Genomic DNA, 25,448 nt, shown 5'->3' with positions numbered 1-25,448 from the left:
TATGATGACGCAAGAAAGAAAATCGGAATCCAACCAAACATGAGGGAAGCATTAGCCGACGACAACAGTCAAGAAAAAATAGTACTGGAGTATTTTTTAAAGAAATATCGCTGACACGATATGACCCCAAAGTCAAACCATGAGGAAGAAGATGGAAACACCTTGATGAAGTTGAAATCGCTGCAATAGCTCTTGAGGAGAAAACGAACGAAAGGAGAATGCCTGGATGAGTTCCCGAATAAATTCCCTTAAGAATTTTCAAAGGAATTACGGGAGGAATTTCCAAAGGAACTCATGGAGAAATTTATGAAGGAGCTCTTGGAGGAATTTTCGAAGGAAGTCCTGAAGGGATTTCCAAAGGAAGTCCTTGAAGAATTACTGGAGCAATTCTTGAAGGAACTCCTGGAGGAATTATCGATTTTTTCCGGGTGAATTTATGAGTTCCTGGAGAAAAAACCTTTAGAAGCTCCTGGAGGAATTCTCGAAGAAACTCCTGGAGGTGTTAATGAATGAATTTCTGAAGGACATCCCGAAAAATTGCAGGAGGAATTCCTGAATAAATTCCTGGAAGAATTTCCGAAGGAATTACGGCAGTAATTTCCGAAGGAATTCTAGGAGGAATTTTGGACAGAGCTACTGGAGGAATTTCCGAAAGAAGTCCTGGAAAAATTGTTCAAGCAAATTATGAAGGAGCTCCTGGAGGAATTCCCGAATAATTTTCTGGAGGAATTCCTGAACGATTTCTTTGAGAAATTTCCGCAGGATTTCCTGGAGGAATTCCCGAAAGGAAGTCCTGGACGGATTCCCGAAGGAACTTCTGGAGGAATTCTCGAAAGAATTCCTGAAGGTATTTATGAATGAATTTCTAAAGGAATAAAATAAAAGCATGCCTGGAGGATTTCCCGGGACCCTCCTTAGTCTAGCGGTAAAATGCGCGGCTATAAATCAAGACCATGCTGAGGGTGGCTGTGTTCCTGGGCATAAAAGTATCATCGTGTTAGCCTCATGATATACGAATGCAAAAATGGTAACTTGGCTTAGAAACCTCGTGGTTTATAACTGTGGAAATGCTGAATGAACAATAAGCAGCGAAGCAGCAATGTCCCAGAAATGGATTTAATGCCAAGAAGAAGAAGAAGAAGAAAAAGAAGAGGATTCCCTAAAAAAAAATCTCCTTGAGGATTTCCTAATTAAATTCCTGGTGAAATTCCCCAATAAAATTACTGGAGAAACTCTCGAAGGAAGTTTCTTATTTATTCTGAGTGGAGCTCCTGTAGCAAATCGCTAAAACAAAGCTGAGGGATTTCCCAGAAGATTCCCAGAGGAATTTCCAAATTAGTTTATGGTGGATTACTCGAAGGAACTCCTTGATGAATTCCTTAAGGAACTCCTGGAGAAATTTGTATTGAAAATCACGAAACAATTCCTAGATTAATATTCAAAGAAAATTATTGTAGGGATTCCCGAAAGAATTCCTAAAGAAGTATACAAGTATTTTAAAACGCCTTCTACTCCTTTGACCATATTCCTTAAAATGTTCTTAATTTTTTTTTGCATATGTTTGGAGCAGTAGTAGCAAGAAAATTGAAGTTTAGTATCGTGTGTTTGGTAAGTTAAGGAAAATCCGCACTTATTAGAAATGTATCCACCAAAACTACTCCTACTAGGTTCATTATAACTTTTGTCTGTGTTCTGGGGTCAATATGACCCCAGGCCACTTTGAAAGGCTGCCATTTTTTTAGTTTTCAACCGATTCTCCTAATTTTTGGTAGTTTGGTATAACTCGCCGGGATATGTCCTCTCCCTTCTTCAAACAAATTATTCGAACAAAACATAAATCAAATCATATGATATTTGATGCCTACAACAAACGACTTCCAAATTTGATTCATTGCATCATATGTCTGTATGTTTTTACCATTGAGTGCATTGTAGTAACAAGTGAAATTAAAGCTTCTTTGTTCGAATAACTTTTTCGAAGAAATCCTAACGTGCAAATTTCATGACAAAGGTTCGGCTTCTGATTTTTAAGAATATAATGATAAGTCGCAAATTTTCAATTATATTACTCAAATGTCCAGGGAAAAAGAGGAACAATAACATAATAAATTAGCAATGATAAGTAATAAATTCAAGAATTTAGTAGAACAACGACTTTTAGGGGAAACAGTGTTTTTAATACTTAAAAGCTTGAAAATCACTTTTACATGGTCAAAACGTGAACGGAACGAATCGCAATGTTCACAAGACTTGTAGAGCACACCAAAAGCTTCCGTTAGGAGATTGTTGCGATGATTTCCGACGTTTATATCTATTGATACATTTTTTTTCAAAATTGGAAATAACCCAAAATCACAAAATTGACTTGAGCCACCTCGAAATTTTATCCGAATAAGCTGAAAATTTGACAGAAGCCTTATTTTAGCACCAGAATTGTGATTCTGGGCTGACCGGTTGAGTTTTCGATACTTTTTGAAAACATGAAGAGGTCTAATGCATATGTGTGGAGTAGAGATCCATCGTACCAACGCCCAAAATGTATTTAGCAAAAATATTCAGGATGTCCATGACTACAGAGCGATGCTCAGTGTAATGAACACTTCTTCTAAGAGGCGGCACTAGTGAGCAGTTATATTTGAGTATATTGTTCCATGTGAAATCTGACGTATTTTGATGCGTAGTGTTTGTGACAAATACGCCGAATGCCGTGATCAGAAAATCATGGGAACTTAATTTTCAAACAGCTGTATCTCAGGCGTCTTTTGACCGATTTTCATAATTCTTCCACGGATGTCTTACCCATCACCGTACCAGTGAGTTATGTTTCTAGGGATGCTCACTTTTTCCCTAGAGGGGCGTGAGTAAGAATGTTTTTTTCAAAATACAGTAAATTTCAATTTACATGACATACTTCAGTACTGAGCATCTTTTACAGGTTCAAAAAAGTCTTATAACACTAGTTTAGTATTGACAATGCTATGAGTGAACAGTATGTAGTACACAGTATGCTAGAGGTGTTCATCTAGCGACTCTCAAGTGGCCTCTATACCAGCGGTTCTCAACCTTTTTCTTCAGAGGTACCCCTTCGAACTTTTGCATTAACTGAGGTACCCCTTATTATTTTGGTGTTAATGCAAATAAGCGTAATTCATAAGATCTACGAATAATGGACATGAAAACTAACTGGATATATGCTGCCGTGAATCGCATATTTGTCCCATATGAATAGGAAACCCAGCAAAGATGGGACAGATATGCGATTCATGGCAGTATGGCTCTCCATAAAGTGGGCTAAAATTTTCATTATTCCGTGAAACTTTCCAATTCAAATGAAGCTTATACATAAAGACTTTTATGACTATTGGAAGCTTCTGAGCCTCATAAAATGAGGCTTCCGAGCCCCTTTAACGGCGGCTTTGTAGCTACTTAAAAGGAAGCTTCTGTGCCTCTTTAAAAAAGGCTTCTAAGCCTCTTGAAAGAATAACTCCGAGTCCTTTGAAGGGCCCTCCTTACAATACTTCCGAATCTCATGAAAGTTGGTTTCCGCGCCTCTGGATAAGAGCCTCTTGAAGTTAGATTACCGAGTTTCTTCAATGGCGGCTTCCGAGTTACTGCAATGGCAGCTTCCGAGCCTCTTAAAAGAAGTCTACCGAGCCTTTTCAAAGCAAGCTTCCGGGCCTTTTGAAAGGAGGCTTCTGGGCCTCTTGAAAGCAGGCTTCCAAGCCTCTTGAAAGGAGGCTTCCGAGCCTCTTGAAAGGAGGCTTCCGAGCCTCTTGAAATGAGGCTTCCGAGCCTCTTGAAAGGAGGCTTCCGAGCCTCTTGAAAGGAGGCTCCCGAGCCTCTTGAAAGGAGGCTCCCGAGCCTCTTGAAAGGAGGCTTCCGAGCCTCTTGAAAGGAGGCTCCCGAGCCTCTTGAAAGGAGGCTCCCGAGCCTCTTGAAAGGATGTAGCCTGGCCTGGCGAGGCTACCTAACTAGGGGGCGTTTAAATGATTTTAAAAACAAATGGTTTATGCGCCACCTCCAGGGAGGACCACTTGTCGTTCTCAGTGCCCGGCAAACTCAAACCTCAGGGCGAGTTCTGTTTAAATCTATCGCGTATCCTAGCAGATGCCGAATGCTATCCAGGTACTCCAGACTCCACTTACTAACCAACTCAAAAAGTATTCGAAAACCAAACTTCCTACCGATTACGAGTGCACTTAGTCGACCAGTTTCATCACCGGAAAAGTTCTTCAACACAAACCCTGACACGCTTCAGGACAAAAATGGAGGACTGATATTCCCAAGCAGTCCGACTTGGAGTAACAACCATTCAACAAAACTACATCAAAAGAAACGAACGAAACGTGAAAAACCTCTTACGACCAGTGCACTTAATTACGGGACTTCCTCGGCTGAATTATAACAATTACATTTAGAGAAACGAGAAAACTTTAGCATCACATTAATAACAAATTATTTCTATTCGAGTACCCACTTCTCTCTACATACTTCTCTATTTGATTTCTCCTCCCTTATGCTCTACTATCTAAAACTAACTGTGCGGATTTCTTCTCACTACTAACGGCCTTTTTAAACAGTATCTACCCCAAAGCTTCACACAAACCAAAACATTTGTCGGGCTTGACTCATTTGTTGGGCTTACTTACAGTTTGATTTCTGCTTGCCTTCTCTTCTTTACCGGCTTTCTTTCAATCCGCTTCTCCTCTTCGTCGCGTCGCGCCTGCGACGCCTGTTCACCAAGTGAACACAGACTTCACCCAATAAACGGCTAGATTATGCTACCGTAAAGGTACCGTCGTCGGTACGATGAATTTCCGGCGGGAAATCGCTCTTCCGGAGTGCGATAGAACGGCGCAACTCCCTTCTGACTCCGGCCGGCAGTCAGGAATCCTTTGAAGCTGGTACGTGGGGTCAGGAGCGTAGCAAAGACGTAATGGGTGCGGTGTGGCGAGCGGGAGGCGGTTGGTGCGGGACAAAACTGCGAATAAAAAGCCGTCGATCGGCTACACAATTGTGTGAGCGCTCAACACATATCTCATACCTTTTTTTATTTTTTTACGGTACCGCACAGTTGGCTAACTTTTTATTGCCTTTACTACAGCACTGCCTATCGGGAGGGATAATTAGTACACTGATACACAAGACACTATTCACGTTTTTTTTTTCTACCTCGACAAAAACACCGCGGAACTAATTAAAGAAAATCTTCACACTCCTGCCTCTTCCACGGGTCAGAACAAAGTGGACGAGACAGAACTTGAGTTTCCTCAAATAGGTCGCGATCTTAGTCTAGGCATTCGTACCGGAAATCGAGAGACGATCTATTCAGTAATCGGTTCTCGATTACCCTTTGAGTTGATCAGTGGTTTTGTCCTTTTCCCTCTCCAACATTTGGCATCTAGCTAACTCAGTTCAATTCCTACTCCGATTTCTTTTATTAATAATCTAACGACAAGTGGTCCTGATGGGAGATCTTACTCAATCCCAACGGTTCCAAGCGCATGTTTCGCGAGATCATAACTCAGCGCACCAAGTGAGTGAACGATAAATTCTGGCGGTGAACTTTCTTGCAGGAAGTGACTTGGGTTAATTTATTGCATGCGAGCTTGTGAGATTATTCTACTGTTGGTTCCCTACTTTTGATGCATTTAATATTTATTTTCTTATAGGAATATATAAACGTAAAACATTAAACTTAATTCGGAAAACCGCTACGCTACAAGGAGGCTCCCGAGCCTCTTGAAAGGAGGCTCCCGAGCCTCTTGAAAGGAGGCTCCCGAGCCTCTTGAAAGGAGGCTCCCGAGCCTCTTGAAAGGAGGCTCCCGAGCCTCTTGAAAGGAGGCTCCCGAGCCTCTTGAAAGGAAGCTCCCGAGCCTCTTGAAAGGAGGCTTCCGAGCCTCTTGAAAGGAGGCTTCCGAGCCTCTTGAAAGGAGGCTTCCGAGCCTCTTGAAAGGAGGCTTCCGAGCCTCTTGAAAGGAGGCTCCCGAGCCTCTTGAAAGGAGGCTTGAGCCTCTTGAAAGGAGGCTTCTGAGGCCTCTTGAAAGGAGGCTTCCGAGCCTCTTGAAAGGAGGCTTCTGAGCCTCTTGAAAGGAGGCTTCCAGGCCTCTTGAAAGGAGGCTTCTGAGCCTCTTGAAATGAGGCTTCTGAGGCCTCTTGAAATGAGGCTTCGAGGCCTCTTGAAAGGAGGCCTGAGCCTCTTGAAAGGAGGCTTCCGGGCCTCTTGAAAGAAGGCTTTCGGGCCTCTTGAAAGGAAGCCTGGGCCTCTTGAAAGGAGGCTTCCGGGCCTCTTGGAAGGAGGCATCCAGGCCTCTTGAAAGGAGGCTTCCGGGCCTCTTGAAAGTAGGCTTCGGGTCCTCTTGAAAGGAGACTTCCGGGCCTCTTGAAAGGAGGCTTCCGGGCCTCTTGAAAGAAGGCTTCCGGGCCTCTTGAAAGGAGGCTTCCGGGCCTCTTGAAAGGAGGCTTCCAGGCCTCTTGAAAGGAGGCTTCCGGGCCTCTTGAAAGGAGGCTTCCGGGCCTCTTGAAAGGAGGCTTCCGGGCCTCTTGAAAGGAGGCTTCCAGGGCCTCTTGAAAGGAGACTTCCGGACCTCTTGATAGGAGGCTTCGGGCCTCTTGAAAGGAGGCTTCGGGCCTCTTGAAAGGAGGCTTCCGGGCCTCTTGAAAGGAAGCCTGGGCCTCTTGAAAGGAGGCTTCCGGGCCTCTTGAAAGGAGGCTTGGGCCTCTTGAAAGGAGGCTTCTGGGCCTCTTGAAAGGAGGCTTCCAGGCCTCTTGAAAGGAGGCTTCCGGGCCTCTTGAAAGGAGGCTTCGGGCCTCTTGAAAGGAGGCTTCCGGGCCTCTTGAAAGGAGGCTTCCGGGCCTTTGAAAGGAGGCTTCGGGCCTCTTGAAAGTAGGCTTCAGGCCTCTTGAAAGGAGGCTTCGGGCCTCTTGAAAGGAGGCTTCCGGGCCTCTTGAAAGGAGGCTTCCGGGCCTCTTGAAAGGAGGCTTCCGGGCCTCTTGAAAGGAGGCCGGGCCTCTTGAAAGGAGGCTTCGGGCCTCTTGAAAGGAGGCTTCCGGGCCTTCCGGCTACAATGAAAATAAAAACACAAAAACCAACCGGGAATCGAACCATGGACCTTGAGATTTGCAACCTTCTACTATAACCATCACACCATCAATTCTATTTGGAGATTCTGCTACAAGTGCACTACATAAACAACAAAGTCATTTGTAACTTCATTGTACCTTATACGGAACATGCAGGGGACTGTCAAAAATAAAATACTGCTCAGCTGAGCTCAAAGTGTTTTGCAACATATCAGAAACATTGTCGTAACAGCAATGAACCGAAGTGTTATTAATTCTGCAACTTATCTGTTTTGTTTCTGATATGAAACACATCGATTTTTAAAACACTCATGAAGTCAGATGGGTAGAATATTGCGACGCCACTTAAACGGAAATGAAACATTGTGTTTTTCTGAAACTAGGGAGTGGCTTTAATGTAACTCGATGTATTGCCAGTGTCTTCAATGCAATTTATTAGAAACAAACACCTATTTGAAAGATGTTGCGCATGCTGCTTGGACGGGCCTCTTGAAAGGAGGCTTCCGGGCCTCTTGAAAGGAGACTTCCGGACCTCTTGAAAGAAGGCTTCCAGGTCTCTTGACAGGAGGCTTCCGGGTATGACGACCCCAACTACTTAAATTCCTTCAGGGGGATTCGTCACAATATTTTATGCGGAGTCAGTTTACCTTGGCACCGACCCGCGCTAGAAAAGAGTAAGTTAATAAAGAGTCTAAGTTGTACCACCGAACCGGAGTGGTGTTTCAATTCTAACTCGAAAAGCCAGTGCCGCCGCGAGGCCCACCGGCGGGGACCGTCGGTAGAGGTCTGTTCACGGGCCTCTTGAAAAGAGGCTTCCGGGCCTCTTGAAAGGAGGCTTCCGGGCCTCTTGAAAGAAGGCTTCCGGGCCTCTTGTCGCTTCCGGGATTTTTAAAGGGAGGCTTCTGGGCCTCTCGAAAGGAGGCTTCCGAACCTCTTGAAAGAAGGCTTCCGGGTCTTTTGGAAGTTGATTGTTACGCTTAGGGGAAACTGGGGTAATATGCACCCCCGGGGCAAAACGACCCTTTGACGTTTTTGAGGACATTTTCGGAAATTTTGCGAGAGTGTTTGCTACAGCGCATGTAGTTCGGATTTCGAGCTACCATTCCAGCAGTAAACATTCTTGAAAATATGTTTGAAACACCGCCACAAATGCCAAAAAGTCGTTTTGCCCTGGGGGTGCATTTTTACCTAGTTTACCCTATTAACAAGCTCCAAATATGTGCATGAAAATACATTTAAAACCACAACATATTTTATCTGTCAATGCTTCCGAGCTACTTGAAAAAAAGGCTTCCTGAGACTTAAAATCTATATTTTAGTTCAGAAGCATATTCCTAACATATTATTCAACTTTTTTTCAATTTGTTAATCCGACATTTTGGCCTTTGGATCTTTTGTTCCGCAGCCCTTCATACACTGTGCTTATTATGAAGGCAAGATTCAATTGTCTTTATTTTTTGAACGCCATGCGTATTGTTTACAAGTTTCAGGCAAAGTTTTGAAAGAGACAAAAATATACAAGTATCAAAACATTCCAAATAAGTTTTGATTGGAATTGTAATACGGCCGCCATTACGGATTTTTGTCCGAGGTACCCCCTGAGGCGAGCTGAAAGTACTCCCAGGGGGTACATGTACCCCCAGGTTGAGAACCGCTGGTCTATATAACGTCAACTATGCTTGGTATAAATCTGACAGCTGCCAATTATGTTTATGCATCTCCAGAACCCAGAAAATTATTTTAAACTCAGTTTTGTCCAATTCAGATGTTCTAGATTCTCCATGCTGTTAAAATTCTTTATTAGAGTGATATTTCATGATCACTGAGATTCATATCATTTGCTGAACAGTTATTAATCATTTTCATGCTCGTTACTAGAGTTCATATTTATGATTTTCCACTCAGTTCTGCTGAAACTGAAAAAAACCAAAATTGACCAAACAATAAAAAAAGTTATAGCTATCTCATTTTGGGGTCAATATGAACACAGAGCACAAAAAATGTTAGTTTTGAAAGCACAGACAGAAGGTTAAACAGATTTTTCAGAATGTCCTTAAAAGTTTTTCTTCAATCCTTTGGAGGCTTCCTCGAAAAATTCCTTCGATAAACTCAAATCGTATTAGCATTGGAATATGATTCAAACGTTCTTCATGACTTTATCCGAGAGATTTGCAGCGATCGTTTCAATTCCTGCATCCGGAAAATCCCCCAAAAACCCATCAAATGAAAGATTTTTTTAAGAACGCAAAAAAATGTATACGGCTATTCCTCCAAAAATGTCTTCAGAGGCAGATCCAGGGTTTTATGTGTAAGTATTTTATCTTAGAATCCAACCAAATACTAGCATATTATAAATTATGGGTTCCTTCAGAAATATATTCGAATGTTTTCCGTAAATGCTTCGAGATTTCCTTAGGAAACTGAAAAGAAATATTAGATATAAAAAAAAACAATTGCTATTAGTTAAAGTATACGTGAAAAGCTTCACTTGTGAGTATTATACTGGACTATCATATAACGTTTTACTGACCGATTATAATCTTATTGAATCATAATTTCAAATCTTCAATAATTGAAAATTTCCAGAGTTAGTTCTAGTATTTCTATCTAGAGCTAGTTCCAGAGCTATGGAAGCATATTTCATAGGAATCTCTGGAATATCGTTTCTTTTGCTTTTATACATCATTCAGTTGAAAACCGGAGTAGGCGACTAGCTCATAACATAACAATAAGACATTAGGAAAGAACGGAGACGAAATCTGCAAGCAAGCGCTGGGCTGGAATCCGGTAGGACATAACAGCAGAGGCAGAACCAGGTGCTTGTGACAGCCGGATCAAGACTACCCAAGTAACATTTTAAGTTTTATAACGCTCTTGAAAACCACAATTTACTCTACAAGAGTGTTATAAAACTAGTATGAAACCAAAATGTTACTAGGGTATGGACCAAAAACTATGAAGCTGAAAGGCATAATTACCGCTAGGTGGATTAATCAAGTTTTTTTTTTAAATTACCCCAGGAAAGACTTTCTAAATATGCTGTCTTAGTAATATCCTAAAGCTTCTACATACGTATTAATAACACACTATTTCACATAATAATAAAACTGAGAATCACAACTAAATACTGCCTTCGAACAGTTGGAAAAAACATTTTCCTCCGATATGAACTTTTTCCTTCCCCACTGAGACCGGACCCCAAACGAGAGAAGAAAAATCGCCTTAATTGAAAATGCACATTCCCTCCCCCTCTGAGCTGCTGTCAGCAAGCACACCCACTTTATTTGTTGTTGGCAGAACGTGCTGGATTCATCCCGTATACACAGTTTTAACTACTCTCTAACGAACCGCAACCAGCATAACTCTTTTGACTGACTGGCGGGCTAGTCGGCTCTTCGGTGAATAAAGCGAGGGCCTTGCGAGCTCCAATGCGGCGCTCTGGTTCTGGCTGGCTGACATTTGCCAAACCCGACGCGATGCGGTGGACGTGGAAAGCACGAATCTAAACTGCAGCCGCCTTGCCACGCCACGCCATACCCTCCGCGCGGGCAGCTCCAAAACATGGCAAGTCAATATCGCGAGCATGAATCCAAATCACGACTAGTCCACGCTGCCGGCCTGCCGCTCCGTTGCGATTCATCAAACCACTTCGAATGGTTCTTTCCGCGGGCCGTACCCGGTAGAGGTCTGTTCACGGGCCTCTTGAAAGGAGGCTTCCGGGCCTCTTGAAAGGAGGCTTCCGGGCCTCTTGAAAGGAGGCTTCCGGGCCTCTTAAAGGGGAGCTTTCGGGCTTTTTAAAGGGAGGCTTCTGGGCCTCTCGAAAGGAGGCTTCCGGACCTCTTGAAAGAAGGCTTCCGGGTCTTTTGGAAGTTGATTGTTACGCTTAGGGAAACTGGGGTAATATACCCCGGGGCAAAACGACCTTTTGACGTTTTTGAAGACATTTTCGACAATTTTTCTACAGTGCATATAGTTCGGATCTCGAACTATCAGTCCAGCAGTAAACATTCTTGAAAATATGCCTGAAACACCGCCAAAAATGCCAAAAGCTCGTTTTGTCCCGGGGGTGCATTTTGCCCCAGTTTACCCTATTAGCAAGCTCCAAATATGTGCATGAAAATACATTTAAAACCACAACATATTTTTATCTGTCAATGCTTCCGAGCTACTTGAAAAAAGGCTTCTGAGACTTAAAATCTATATTTTAGTTCAGAAGCATATCCTTAACATATTATTCAACTTTTTTTTTTCAATTTGTTAATCCGACATTTTGGCCTTTGGATCTTTTGTTCCGCAGCCCTTCATACACTGTGCTTATTATGAAGGCAAGATTCAATTGTCTTTATTTTTTTGAACGCCATGCGTATTGTTTACAAGTTTAAGACAAAGTTTTGAAAGAGACAAAAATATACAAGTATCAAAACATTCCAAATAAGTTTTGATTGGAATTGTAATACGGCCGCCATTACGGATTTTTGTCCGAGGTACCCCCTGAGGCCAGCGAAAGTACTCCCAGGGGTACATGTACCCCAGGTTGAGAACCGCTGGTCTATAAGGTCAACTATGCTTGGTATAAATCTGACAGCTGCCAATTATGTTTATGCATCTCCAGAACCCAGAAAATTATTTTACACTCAGTTTTGTCCAATTCAGATGTTCTAGATTCTCCATGCTGTTAAAATTATTTATTAGAGTGATATTTCATGATTTCTGAGATTCATATCATTTTCTCAACAGCTATTAATCATTTTCATGCTCGTTACTAGGGTTCATATTTATGATTCTCCACTCAGTTCTGCTGAAACTGAAAAAATCCAAAATTGTCCAAACAATAAAAAAAAGTTAAAGCTATTTTATTTTGGGGTCAATATGACCACAGAGCACAGACAATGTAAGTTTTGCAAGCACAGACAGAAGGTTAAACATATTTTTCAGAATGTCCTTAAAAGTTTTTCTTTAATCCTTTGGAGGCTTCTTCGAAAAATTCCTTCGATAAACTCAAGTCGTATTAGCATTGGAATATGATGCAAACTTTCTTCATGACTTTATCCGAGAGATTTGCAGCGATCGTTTCAATTTCTGCATCCGGAAAATCCCCCAAAAACCCATCAAATGAAAGATTTTTTTAAGAACGCCAAAAATGTATACGGCTATTCCTCCAAAAATTTCTTCAGATGCAGATCCAGGGTTCTATGTGTAAGTAATTTATCTTAGAATCCAACAAAATTCTAGCATATTATAAATTATGGGTTCCTTCAGAAATCCATTCGAATGTTTTCCGTAATTGCTTCGAGATTTCCTTAGGAAACTGAAAAGAAATATTAGATATTAAAAAAAACAATTGCTATTAGTTAAAGTATACGTGAAAAGCTTCACTTGTGAGTATTATACTGGACTATCATATAACGTTTTACTGACCGATTATAATCTTATTGAATCAAATAATTTCAAATCTTCAATAATTGAAAATTTCCAGAGTTAGTTCTAGTATTTCTATCTAGAGCTAGTTCCAGAGCTATGGAAGCATATTTCATAGGAATCTCTGGAATATCGTTTCTTTTGCTTTTATACATCATTCAGTTGAAAACCGGAGTAGGCGACTAGCTCATAACATAACAAAAGGACAATAGGAAAGAACGGAGACGAAATCTGCAAGCAAGCGCTGGGCTGGAATCCGGTAGGACATAACAGCAGAGGCAGAACCAGGTGCTTGTGACAGCCGGATCAAGACTACCCAAGTAACATTTTAAGTTTTATAACGCTCTTGAAAACCACAATTTACTCTACAAGAGTGTTATAAAACTAGTATGAAACCAAAATGTTACTAGGGTATGGACCAAAAAACTATGAAGCTGAAAGGCATAATTACCGCTAGGTGGATTAATCAAGGTTTTTTTTTAAATTACCCCAAGAAAGACTTTCCAAATATGCTGTCTTAGTAATATCCTAAACCTTCTACATACGTATTAGTAACACACTATTTCACATAATAATAAAACTGAGAATCACAACTAAATACTGCCTTCGAACAGTTGGAAAAAACATTTTCCTCCGATATGAACTTTTCCTTCCCACTGAGACCGGACCCCAAACGAGAGAAGAAAAATCGCCTTAATTGAAAATGCACATTCCCTCCCCTCTGAGCTGCTGTCAGCAGCGTTACACCCACTTTATTTGTTGTTGGCAGAACGTGCTGGATTCATCCCGTATACACAGTTTTAACTACTCTCTAACGAACCGCAACCAGCATAACTCTTTTGACTGACTGGCGGGCTAGTCGGCTCTTCGGTGAATAAAGCGAGGGCCTTGCGAGCTCCAATGCGGCGCTCTGGTTCTGGCTGGCTGACATTTGCCAAACCCCGACGCGATGCGGTGGACGTGGAAAGCACGAATCTAAACTGCAGCCGCCATGCCACGCCACGCCATACCACTCCGCGCGGGCAGCTCCAAAACATGGCAAGTCAATATCGCGAGCATGAATCCAAATCACGACTAGTCCACGCTGCTGGCCTGCCGCTCCGTTGCGATTCATCAAACCACTTCGAATGGTTCTTTCCGCGGGCCGTACCCGGTGATGTAATGTCAGTATAGTTCCAGCAGGGAGGGCGCGAGCTTGCAAAGTTTAGACATAAGGCCGCTGCTGGCTGGTGGTGATGATGCTCATATGCCCTTTCGCGCGAGGATCAAAGGGTGTGGGCTAGCCGCCGTGCGATTGTGGACTAATGGAATTTGGGTTTGATCTGCGGCTTAACTGTGCCCTTTTCAAGTTCCCACGTAGGAAGCGGTTGAGTTTCTCCCGGATAGAAGTGGCAGATGGAGAGGGAAAGGGTGATCTATGCTTCTAATATCCACGACTAGACTCCGTGATTGGGTCATATTACTGATATTAGGCGTGTTACAATTCCATGTTATGGTTTCATCCTATTTATGAGTAAAGCGATAGTAATCATGAGAATGATACGTACATATATACATCTAGAAATTTATGCGATCCAACTTTGTAGCTTCTACTAAATGGTTTGATGCTTCTACTAGAAACTTTGCAAACCTCTATTCACCGTCTAAACATCCATTTTTCTCCCTGGAATATGAATTACATAATAGTATATTTATGTTTGTATTCATGCTTCTTTTCTTTCCCAACAAACTGAATTGTCGTTTTTCACGATCCATTACCTAAACTATCTGGGAAGCTTTTTTACATAACAGTTCCTCGTAAATAAACAAGTCAAACTTCACGAATGCGTCTCAATTCTTCCATCTTACGCAACGTCAAATTACGTCCGGCTTCTCCCACGATTCGGCCACCCAAAATTTCGCTCTCACTGCGCGCCACCATGAGTAGATTTATGGCAACCGATTTGTCACGGAGCATCTTCCGCAAGCATCGAAACTTTGCACTTAGAGAACTCAATCAAATTTGCACAACCCTTCTTCATTAACCACGGCACCGCGTCAGCCGAGGGGGAACCCTCGGTGCAAATTAAAAGGCCACTTTCGCATCCACTGACTCGGCTGCAACAGTTTGTAGGCCGGCTCGAGTCTCGCGCCGCGTCTCGACCGACGCAGCAAATTGTACCCCATTAAATCATGCTGTTACGATCAGCATAAATCAACCAACTATTTCATCATCGCCATCACCAGCTTTCCGTCTGGCCTACTGAACCTTCAACATTGTCGTCGCCCCAAACAACTCAACTAAGCAGCAATTGAGCGGGGTGGACAGATTAACCACTCACCGTGATCTGGGAAAACGAATGACACTAATTTTACATTCACCCATTGTTGAGCACCCTCGCGCCACTTTCGACCCAACAATGAACGCCACTGATGAAACCGAAAGTTCCAGCCGCGGTCAGCCGGTTAGTTGAACTCCGAAATTACGGTTGAAGGTTTGTGTGCTACTGACTGAAGTCATCGCGCGGTCATGATGATGGTTCGGTCTGGTCATCCATCCGCAGCCCAACCGCAGATTGATGCACTCGCCAAGTGCGCACCCGAGAACGGCCACCAATTATCATACGCGCGAGATCTGATGAGCGGTTTGGACATGGACTGTGAACCCGTCTCGGTACAGGGTGGCTTTTGGGTTGCCAAACGTGTTCGCCGGGTTTTGTTTCCTCAGTGAAGGTCGTCGTTACAGCCATCAATACTTCTCTGACTAAGTAACTGAGAGATGCGTAATGCGGGTTAATTCTATCCATACATTACATTGATTGACCAACAATTAAGGTGTAATTAAAAAAGTGTAAACATTGATGATAATTATACGCACTATGCATTTATTATGTTACATACGTTAAAAGAATTACAACACAGAAAAAAATACAAGACAACCGAAATACAGTCTCTACAGTTTCTCTTTAATCCACATTCATTTAGGTTTTCTACTATATCTCGAACCTCCATATAGGCTAGTTCGCTTCTGAAAAGTACTGTGCAAATAGATAGGATACGAAATGATCACTTGTCATAAGACGAGTTTGTACAATCCCATTGAATTCCACCACTAGTCGAGTCAAGTACGAGACACTGAAGACGGCCTTAGGCTGATGACATACTGGGAGCGAAGAGAAGCGAAGCGAAGAGGTTGGTGATAAGCAAAGCGAAGTGAAGCGGCGATCAAAGCGAGCTATGACATACTGAAAGCGTTTTTCGGAGTGTTGATCTCGCAACAAATACAAGTGTAAAAACATGGATTTCCTCAGATGTAGACTATTTTGCTTCTCCAATTTAGCACAAAGAGAAGAGTGTTGGGGAGATTTATAGAATGTCGCAATTTAAAACCGATTTTATGATGTGAGCGATAGATTATCACCACATACAAACAGACATAGGGCGTAGCTATGGTAAAACTTTTTGGGCCATGTTTTATTCCTATTTTACGTTTGCTCCTATGGAAGATCCATTAATTACGTAACGGGAAATTTTCAACACGACCCCCACCCCTTTGTATGAAACATCTGAAAATGTTGCATGGATCGTCACACTTCGCCAACAACACCCCTCCCCCTTCAAGCGTTACGTAATTTATGGATGTTCTTCTTACAACATTTCTCTACACTGAAGTTGATTTCTCGGGAGATACGCACATCATGAAAACAACTTCCACAAAAAACGGTTTGTCTCGGCAACCTTTTTGAAAAACGGCGTAAACAAACGCAAATCCCAAAAATCAGCAAAAAAGGGAAACCATTTCCCACCAATGGCCGGCAAAAAATTGGGACAACAATTTCCTTATCTATCGGATTGTTCCCGAAGTTTTAATATGCGGACATAATCAAAAATTGCGCAAACCCGATTTTCGTTGAAGTTGAAGGGCTTTTCAAGATACACGGTACGTATCTCCCGCGTAAAAACCGACTCCAGTGTAAAATCAAATTTCAAAGCGATTGAACACAACAATTTCATTCGGTTCAAACGCGCATTACAGATGCGTGAAAAATCTATCATTTGATACTAATCCTAAATACGAGAACGATATTAAAATAACAAGTTCAACATCCATTTGTCTGTGGTAACAGCAAAATACGTGTTTTTGTTTCAAAATGTTTCTAAATGTATGGACTGCCCCAGAATATTCCCAATTTTAATGAGTACCGCTACTATGAAATACATCATATACATGTAGCTAAAACCATAAATATTTTAATGTTTTCATTAACCAAATTAACAAAATAAAAAAATTTGCTTTCCTCTCTCGAAAGTCTTTTCACCCACAGCCATTTTACACAACTGCGAACGAGGGTAAACTCAAATCAACAAACATACAAAGTGATCCTTTGCTATCTCGCGCGGCAAAGCACTCTACGAATTGCTTCGCCTCTTTGGCTACCGCTTCTCGCCCTCTTCTCATCGTCTCCACTATGACAGGTATAAGCGATTTCCATATATCGGTCATTGAGGTAGCTTTCACGCGGACGCTTCGCTTCCCTCTCAACTCTTCTAATCGCTTCTCTTATCTCCCAGTATGGCATCAGCCTTACTGTTCAACGTATATTGACAGTTTATAAGGTATGCCAGATTTTTGTGTGTCGTACACAAAAATACTAACACAAACAGAATAGTTATGAAAATTTTTCTTATTTTGTTCGGAAATCCGGAGAAAACAGTTTTTGTTAGTTTTCACGCGAAGTTGGTGTTATTCGTTCATTTGAGCCGTTGAATTGCAAATATCGAGTTAAGCGGTGGCGACTTTATACCGGGTTTGAAACGGAAAGCGGTCCGATTTCGGTCATTGAAATGTCGAAGTGTCACGTTCCGAAGTGCAACAGTAAGATTAGTCATAATAAAACTAATCCACCGATTTCTGGTGATCCACTAACATTCCATCGGTTTCCGTCGAATGAAGCGCTGAAAAAACAGTGGTTGAAATTTCTGGGACAGAACCTGAAAACAAATACCCATAATTTGTTTATTTGTTGCAAGCACTTCAATGTATCGGATTTCATTGAACCTACTCTTCCAATATCGCCGAAACAGCGGAGGCGGCTTAAGGCAGGAGGTTTGTATTCATAAATATTGCACTAGAAACTGCAAACTTATATTTTTTTTTTAATTTTAGCTGTTCCAAGCGTTCGAAATCCTCAGAATTCAAAAACATCTAAACATCAGCGAGGTCAGAAGAATGTCAGCGCGCGCATAGGATTCGGTGGTCAATCCGCGAGTCAATGTGGTAACGACTCCGGTGTATCTATGGATGATTCTCTTCTCGATGATTCCGGACATTATTCCAGTGGAGGGTTTGCATCAGATGCGACGCCAGAAATGACATCATGCGAAGCAAACGAGATGAAAATGCGGATCCAAGAGCTAGAGGAACAGCTACGGAAGAGAGATCAAACAATATCGGTTTTGCAGGAGCAAAATATTCAGGCAAAGAAACGCGTTGCTGATTTGGAGAAGCTGAGTCTTGATTTGAAAGACGTTCAAGAAAATCAGATTATTGCAAAATCTCGAGAAATGTTGTCATCGAAGTTGACCAAAAATCAAACGGATTTGTTGTTGGGCATTAAAAAGAGAGTTAACTGGAGCAGTGAGGAGTTATCCAGAGGATTTTACTTTGCGATTGTTCGGTTTGCCTGGTTATGAGTATTTGACCAAAAACCTTGGCATGCCTTTTCCTCGATCGAGTTGTCTTCGACAGTATGCATCCAAAATGGATATGCGGCAGGGATTTTTGAACGAAGTGTTGCAGATGCTAAAAGCAAAATCGCAAAGCATGTCCGAATTAGAAAAAGTTTGTGTGCTCCTCTACGATGAGATGTCAGTAAGTGAAGTGTATGAGTACGATCGAAAACATGATGATGTTCTGGGCCCTCATACCAAAGTACAGGTAATCAATTCCTGAATGATTTTCGTTATTCATAGTTATACAACAAAAAGTTATATTATTAAATTTTTTCAGCCATTTTTTCAATAATATTGTGTTTATTCATAATATGATTTTTCTCTTTTCTTCAGGTCATGATGATCAGAGGTCTGTTTGGAGATTGGAAGCAGCCTATTTATGCGTCCTTTGATGTCTCGATGACAAAGCGCTTGTTGCTAGAGGCTGTCAGCAAATCGTATGAAGCTGGGTTCGAAGTCGTAGCTGCCGTGTCAGATTGCGGTGGTGGAAACACTGGTATCTGGTCAGATGTCAATTTGGAAGCTCAAAGAACATTTATTATTCATCCACAAACGCACCGGAAGCTGTATCTGTTTGCGGACGCTCCGCATGTTTTGAAGTTAACCCGAAACTGGCTTATAGACACTGGATTCTCATTATCCGACGGGACAGTGATCAAACATACACTTCTATGGAACTTGGTAGCCAAAGGTTCTACAGAAATTTCGGACACTTATTTTCTTAAAGAAGAGCACCTGACGTGTCAGAGGAGTCAACGGCAAAATGTTGGATGGGCTGCTAAGCTCTTATCTCGGAAATGCGCCGTGGCGCTTCAACGAAGAGTTGGTACTGCTGAAGCCAAACGGTTAGCAGATTTCCTTCCAATCGTAAACAACTGGTGAGATGTTATGAACTCTCGTTGCCCGAAAGAAAGTCAGGTTTTGAAAAGACCATATGGATTAAACCGTCGAGAGCAAGATGAGGCGCTGGATCTAATGGTGGAGCTCATGAAAACTGCTCTTCCGACGAATAAATCGAGCATGCAGGTATATTTAAATTTGTTTATAGCTGTTTCGACTTTAAAAAAATGTTCTAATGAAATTCAGGAAAATCCTGAAAAGTAAAAATATTATAGGGAAATTGTTCCCATCTTCAACTCAGTGTAACGAAATCATCTCAACTTGAAACAAAGAAATAAAGCGCCAATTGCGTCAGCTTTTTTGTTGACAGGTGTGTATCACCACTGAAAAAAATCACAAAAATAATGATCAAATCAATTTCCTTTTCACTTCTTTGTTTTTTTTTTATAGAATAAACATAAAAGCTATGAGATGAAGAACTGAAACAGTTTTCCTATATAATAAAAAATGTATCACACTAACTCGTATGTATCACTAATTTAATATAACTTTTATTTTCTTTTCAACAGCTTTTCAAAAGGCCATTTTAATGTCGATTTTTTCGCTTCGAGGATTATTTGACGATATGAAAGCAAGGTTTGGAATTAAATATATCATGACCATGAAATTGAACCAAGATGCTCTTGAAAACCTGTTCTCTATAGTACGTACGCGAGGCGGAGGTAATGATCACCCATCTCAATGCAATTCTTAAGACGTTTAAGAGTGATTATACTTGGTAAAAGCATACAGTCAGTATCATCAGGCCAATCTACAGAAGACAGATGCTCAGGTGAAGAATATCTTGTGATGGACGTATTGAAAGGGTATAAGCCAACTGAATCCACCGGGAGCTCTTCTGCAGATGCACCTGGTGAATTAGAGAATGACGTCGACTTGTCGAACGTCGAAGTGTTTGCTGAGGACTAAGAATGGGATTCATATTTTATTACTGAGCAAGATGGCTTTGAATATGTCGTTGGTGCTGTTGCAAGAAAGTTTCATGCAAAATACCCTTATGTTGGAGAATATACCTATCGACTTCGTGATCAGCATGTCAACTTAACTGTTTACTCCTTACTGGATCATGACTACGCTTATCCTAATAGTTGATCATCTCTCGTTGGAGGGCTTGACTAATCCATCAGGCGAATTCATGCAACAGGCGACAGGATTCGAAAGCTTCTTTAAGAGTTATCATAAGGACTGCATTTCTAAAGATAAGGGAATAGTAGCAAAAGTAGCTAATCTTTTATTATCCAAAAATCAGATGTTCCTGCTGAAATCGTAGAGAATTTTATACGACTTCGCACCTATATCAGAATCAGCACTTTGAACAGGAAGATTAAGGAGGCCAAAACAGCTAAAGCTTCGGTTAAACGTTTGTTGAACCCTGCCAATAAACCAGCAGAACCGACACAGAAAAAATGCGAAAAATTTTGATGTGAATTTGAGGTAAATAAATAAAACTCTTTATTGATTATGAAGTATCTTACCAAAATTATCCATTTTGTTTAAATTTCAACTCTAAATCATCAATAAAATAATGCTCAGGTCTCCACTTGGCAACATTGTGTCATACAAATGTGTTTAATACCATCAAATGAATTACCACTGAGTTTGAAAAAAATCGCAATGCCTTCCCCATACGAAATATTGGATAAACCCCATTGTTTACAAAAGATTTGAAAACTAAAATAGCGGAAAGTAAATTTGCCTACATAAATAAATGTTTAGCACACACCGTATACGCACCGTATACGTTTTCCTGAAATTTGTATAATGTGGCAAACTATGTAATAGGATAACCCGCATAATAAAAAACAACATGTTATATGGTCAGAATCATTATTACGATGTAAGATATAGCTTCACAGTTTACGTTGCGGTTATCGAATACTTTTCGATCGATTCAACCATAACTGCTCGACATCATCACTAAATGTCAACATATAACATGCTGTCTCTAAAATGTTCTTTATTTCCTGCATTATATGTCAACATTTTATCATACTATTGAGCGAAAATTTTGCACGCGAAAACAAACGATTTTTTATGGTGACATAACATGGTGAATTAATTCCCTGTTCAGATTACGATTTTTATGACATGATAAAAAAGTATCTTGATGTTTACTCATTTTCTTTTAAAATCATATCATACCACGTAAATAAGAATCCTCGTAATCTGATCAGCGTAATGGATCGAGTAATGGATGAAATGGATTTAATATAGCAAAAATACATCAAAATGGGATATTTTCCAAAATTATTTTTCACTGTGTTAAATAAAGAATTCTTTTTTCTATAATATGTAGATTTAATATGGTGCATTTTAATTCACAGTCACAGAACATAGCAAAAAAGAATACAATTCCATACAAATTCTAAAAATTTTCATAATTATTTACCAATACTAATGCAAGGGCATAAATAGCATACCTTTAGTAACTGTCAATATACGTTGCTTACTGTTGAGGTCGAAATACGTATCTGTCAAGATACAATGAGGTGGTGGAATTCAATGGGATTGTACAAACTCGTCTTATGACAAGTGAAGACATTCCACTAAAAAGCTCAAAGTAATTTTCTTTACGAAATGGTTCCGCAGTCCGCTACTGAAATTCCGTGAGCAGTACAGAGCTGACAAGTAGAGACAACTTCGTACACGGAACCGCGAAACAACTCACTTTATGGTTCCTTTCACTCAAATCCGCCCTTGCGTGGAAGAAGCCAAAATTAAGTAAAATGCGAAAAAATTCGGCCTATACTTACTCCCGTGTTGAATTTTCACCCACTATGAAGTTTTACCAACTCAAATTTATGCTATTTTCACTCACCCGAGACTATGGTGAAAACAACCCAAATTTGGCTTCTTCCACGGAACAACACACGTTGGGTTGATGCAGCTCTCTTTGTTTACAATAACATTCATGAGAGGGAGTGAGAAAACTACTTAATTTTGAGTCAAAAATTTGAACTTCGTACTCAAAGTTGAGTTCTTTAAACTTTTTTTTAAGGTTCTATTTTTTCTGAATAACATGTCTGCTGGGAAAAGTAAATAGAGCTGTCATTTTTCCTTAGGGGTGATTCAAATATGCCTTCCACTACTTTTTGTGATTTTAAACTTCCTTCCCTTTCTGTCACGCTTTTTTGTATACCGAGTGCGAGTGTACGCACTGTAACAAAATCTGGACCCCCCGAATACTGTGAACGACATTTTTGAACGACCCCTTACGGAGGAATCCCCGGAGGAACTTCCGAAGGAATTCCTGGAGGAACTTCCGAAGGAATTCCTGGAGGAACTTCCGAAGGAATTGCTGGAGGAACTTCCGGAGGAACTTCCGGAGGAATTCCCGGAGGAACCTCCGGAGGAATTTCCGGAGATACTTCCGGAGGAATTTCCGGAGATACTTCCGGAGGAATTCCCGAAGGAACTTCCGAGGAATTTCGGAGGAACTTCCGGAGGAATTCGGAGGAACTTCCGGAGGAATTTCGGAGGAACTTCCGGAGGAATTTCGGAGGAACTTCCGGAGGAATTCCCGGAGGAACTTCCGGAGGAATTCCGGAGGAACTTCCGGAGGAATTCCCGGAGGAATTCGGAGGAACTTCGGAGGAATTCCCGGAGGAACTTCCGGAGGAATTCCCGGAGGAACTTCCGGAGGAATTCGGAGGAACTTCGGAGGAATTCCCGGAGGAACTTCGGAGGAATTCCCGGAGGAACTTCGGAGGAATTCCCGGAGGAACTTCCGGAGGAACTTCGGAGGAATTCGGAGGAACTTCGGAGGAATTCCCGGAGGAACTTCCGGATGAATTCGGAGAAACTTCCGGATGAATTCGGAGGAACTTCCGGAGGAATTCGCGGAGGAACTTCCGTAGGAATTCCCGGAGGAACTTCCGGAGGAATTCCGGAGGAACTTCCGGAGGAATTCGGAGGAACTTCGGAGGAATTCGGAGGAACTTCGGAGGAATTCGGAGGAACTTCGGAGGAATTCGGAGGAACTTCGGAGGAATTCCCGGAGGAACTTCCGGAGGAACTTCCGGAGGAATTCCCGGAGGAACTTCGGAGGAATTCCCAGAGGAACTTCCGGAGGAATTCGCGGAGGAACTTCCGGAGGAATTCGGAGGAACTTCCGGAGGAATTCAGGAGGAACTTCGGAGGAATTCAGGAGAAACTTCGGAGGAATTCCCGGAGGAACTTCCGGAGGAATTCCCGGAGGAACTTCGGAGGAATTCCCGGAGGAACTTCCGGAGGAATTCCAGGAGGAACTTCGGAGGAATTCCCGGAGGAACTTCGGAGGAATTCCCGGAGGAACTTACGGAGGAATTCGGAGGAATTCCCGGAGGAACTTCTGGAGGAATTCCCGGAGGAACTTCGGAGGAATTCTTGGAGGAACTTCCGGAGGAATTCCGGAGGAACTTCGGAGGAACTTCGGAGGAATTCGGAGGAACTTCGGAGGAATTCGGAGGAACTTCGGAGGAATTGGAGGAACTTCGGATGAATTCGGAGAAACTTCCGGATGAATTCCCGGAGGAACTTCCGGAGGAATTCCCGGAGGAACTTCCGGAGGAATTCCTGGAGGAACTTCCGGAGGAACTTCGGAGGAATTCGGAGGAACTTCCGGAGGAATTCGGAGGAACTTCCGGAGGAATTCCCGGAGGAACTTCCGGAGGAATTCCCGGAGGAACTTCCGGAGGAATTCGCGGAGGAACTTCCGGAGGAATTCGCGGAGGAACTTCCGGAGGAATTCGCGGAGGAACTTCCGGAGGAATTCGCGGAGGAACTTCCGGAGGAATTCCCGGAGGAACTTCCGGAGGAATTCCCGGAGGAACTTCCGGAGAAATTTCAGGAGGAACTTCCGGGGGAACTTCCGGAGGAATTCCCGGAGGAACTTACGGAGGAATTCCCGAGAAACTTCGGAGGAATTCCCGGAGGAACTTCCGGAACTTCCGGAGGAACTTCCTTTGGAACTTCCGGAGGAATTCCCGAAGGAACTTCCGGAACTTCCGGAGGAATTCCCGAAGGAACTTCCGAAGGAATTCCTGGAGGAACTTCCGAAGGAATTCCTGGAGGAACTTCGAAGGAATTCCTGGAGGAACTTCGAAGGAATTGCTGGAGGAACTTCCGGAGGAATTCCGGAGATACTTCCGGAGGAATTTCGGAGATACTTCGGAAGAATTCTGAAGGAACTTCCGGAGGAATTCCCGGAGGAACTTCAAAGGAATTCGGAGGAACTTCAAAGGAATTCGGAGGAACTTCAAAGGAATTCGGAGGAACTTCAAAGGAATTCCCGGAGGAACTTCAAAGGAATTCCTGGAGGAACTTCAAAGGAATTCGGAGGAACTTCCGGAGGAATTCGGAGGAACTTCGGAGGAATTCGGAGGAACTTCGGAGGAATTTCGGAGGAACTTCGGAGGAATTCGAAGGAACTTCGGAGGAATTCCGCAGGAACTTCGGAGGAACTTCGGAAGAATTCCTGGAGAACTTCGGAGGAACTTCCAGAGGAATTCGGAGGAACTTCGGAGGAACTTCGGAGGAATTCGGAGGAACTTCTGGAGGAATTCCCAGAGGAACTACCGGAGGAATTCCCAGAGGAACTTCCGGAGGAATTTCAGAGGAACTTCCGGAGGAATTCCCGGAGGAACTTCCGGAGGAATTCCCGGAGCAACTGCTGGAGGGCCCTCCTTAGCCGTGCGGTAAGACGCGCGGCTACAAAGCAAGGCCATGCTGAGGGTGGCTGGGTTCGATTCCCGGTGCCGGTCTAGGCAATTTTCGGATTGGAAATTGGCTCGACTTCTCTGGGCATAAAAGTATCATCGTGCTAGCCTCATGATATACAAATGCAAAAATGGTAACCTGGCTTAGAAACCTCGCAGTTAATAACTGTGGAAGTGCTTAATGAACACTAAGCTGCGAGGCGGCTCTGTCCCCAGTGTGGGAATGTAATGCCAATAAGAAGAAGAAGAAGAAGAAGAACTGCTGGAGGAATTCCTGGAGGAACTTCCGGAGGAATTCCCGGAGAAATTCCCGGAGGAATTCCCGGAGGAATTTCAGAAGGAATTCCCGAAGGAATTCCCGGAGGAACTTCCGGAGGAATTCCCGGAGGAACTTAAGAAAGAATTCCCGGAGGAACTTCCGAAAAATTCCCGGAGGAACTTCCGGAGGAATTCCCGGAGGAACTTTCGGAGGAATTCCGAGCCTCCTTTCAAGAGTCTTGGAAGCCTCCTTTCAAGAGGCTCGGAAGCCTCCTTTCAAGAGGCTCGGAAGCCTCCTTTCAAGAGGCTCGGAAGCCTCCTTTCAAGAGGCTCGGAAGCCTCCTTTCCAAGAGGCATGGGAGCCTCCTTTCAACAGGTTCG

General features: G+C 42.5%; 2 protein-coding genes across 6 annotated transcripts in view; one reads left to right on the top strand and one right to left on the bottom strand.

Annotated features, from left to right (window-relative positions):
* LOC134220370 (uncharacterized) overlaps positions 1-25,448 on the bottom strand; it is a 1,038,156-nt gene that overhangs the window by 879,427 nt on the left and 133,281 nt on the right. The window lies entirely within an intron of this gene.
* Positions 17,326-18,174, top strand: LOC134222005 (THAP domain-containing protein 2-like). The gene is made up of 2 exons (XM_062701163.1): positions 17,326-17,587; positions 17,648-18,174. The coding sequence occupies exons 1-2, from the start codon at positions 17,326-17,328 to the stop codon at positions 18,172-18,174; spliced, it is 789 nt and encodes a 262-aa protein (XP_062557147.1).

This window comes from Armigeres subalbatus, chromosome 3 (assembly GCF_024139115.2).
Source record: "Armigeres subalbatus isolate Guangzhou_Male chromosome 3, GZ_Asu_2, whole genome shotgun sequence".
In the NCBI taxonomy this organism is placed as follows: Eukaryota; Metazoa; Arthropoda; class Insecta; order Diptera; family Culicidae; genus Armigeres; species Armigeres subalbatus.
The sequence above is the reverse complement of the archived record's forward strand: the minus strand, read 5'-3'. Positions and strand labels throughout refer to the sequence as shown.

Coding starts and splice junctions, on each gene's coding strand:
- LOC134222005 (XM_062701163.1), top strand. CDS start 17,326: ATGTCGAAGTGTCACGTTCCGAAGTGCAACAGTAAGATTAGTCATAAT. Junction 17,588..17,647: donor GAGGCGGCTTAAGGCAGGAG/GTTTGTATTCAT, acceptor TTTTAATTTTAG/CTGTTCCAAGCGTTCGAAAT.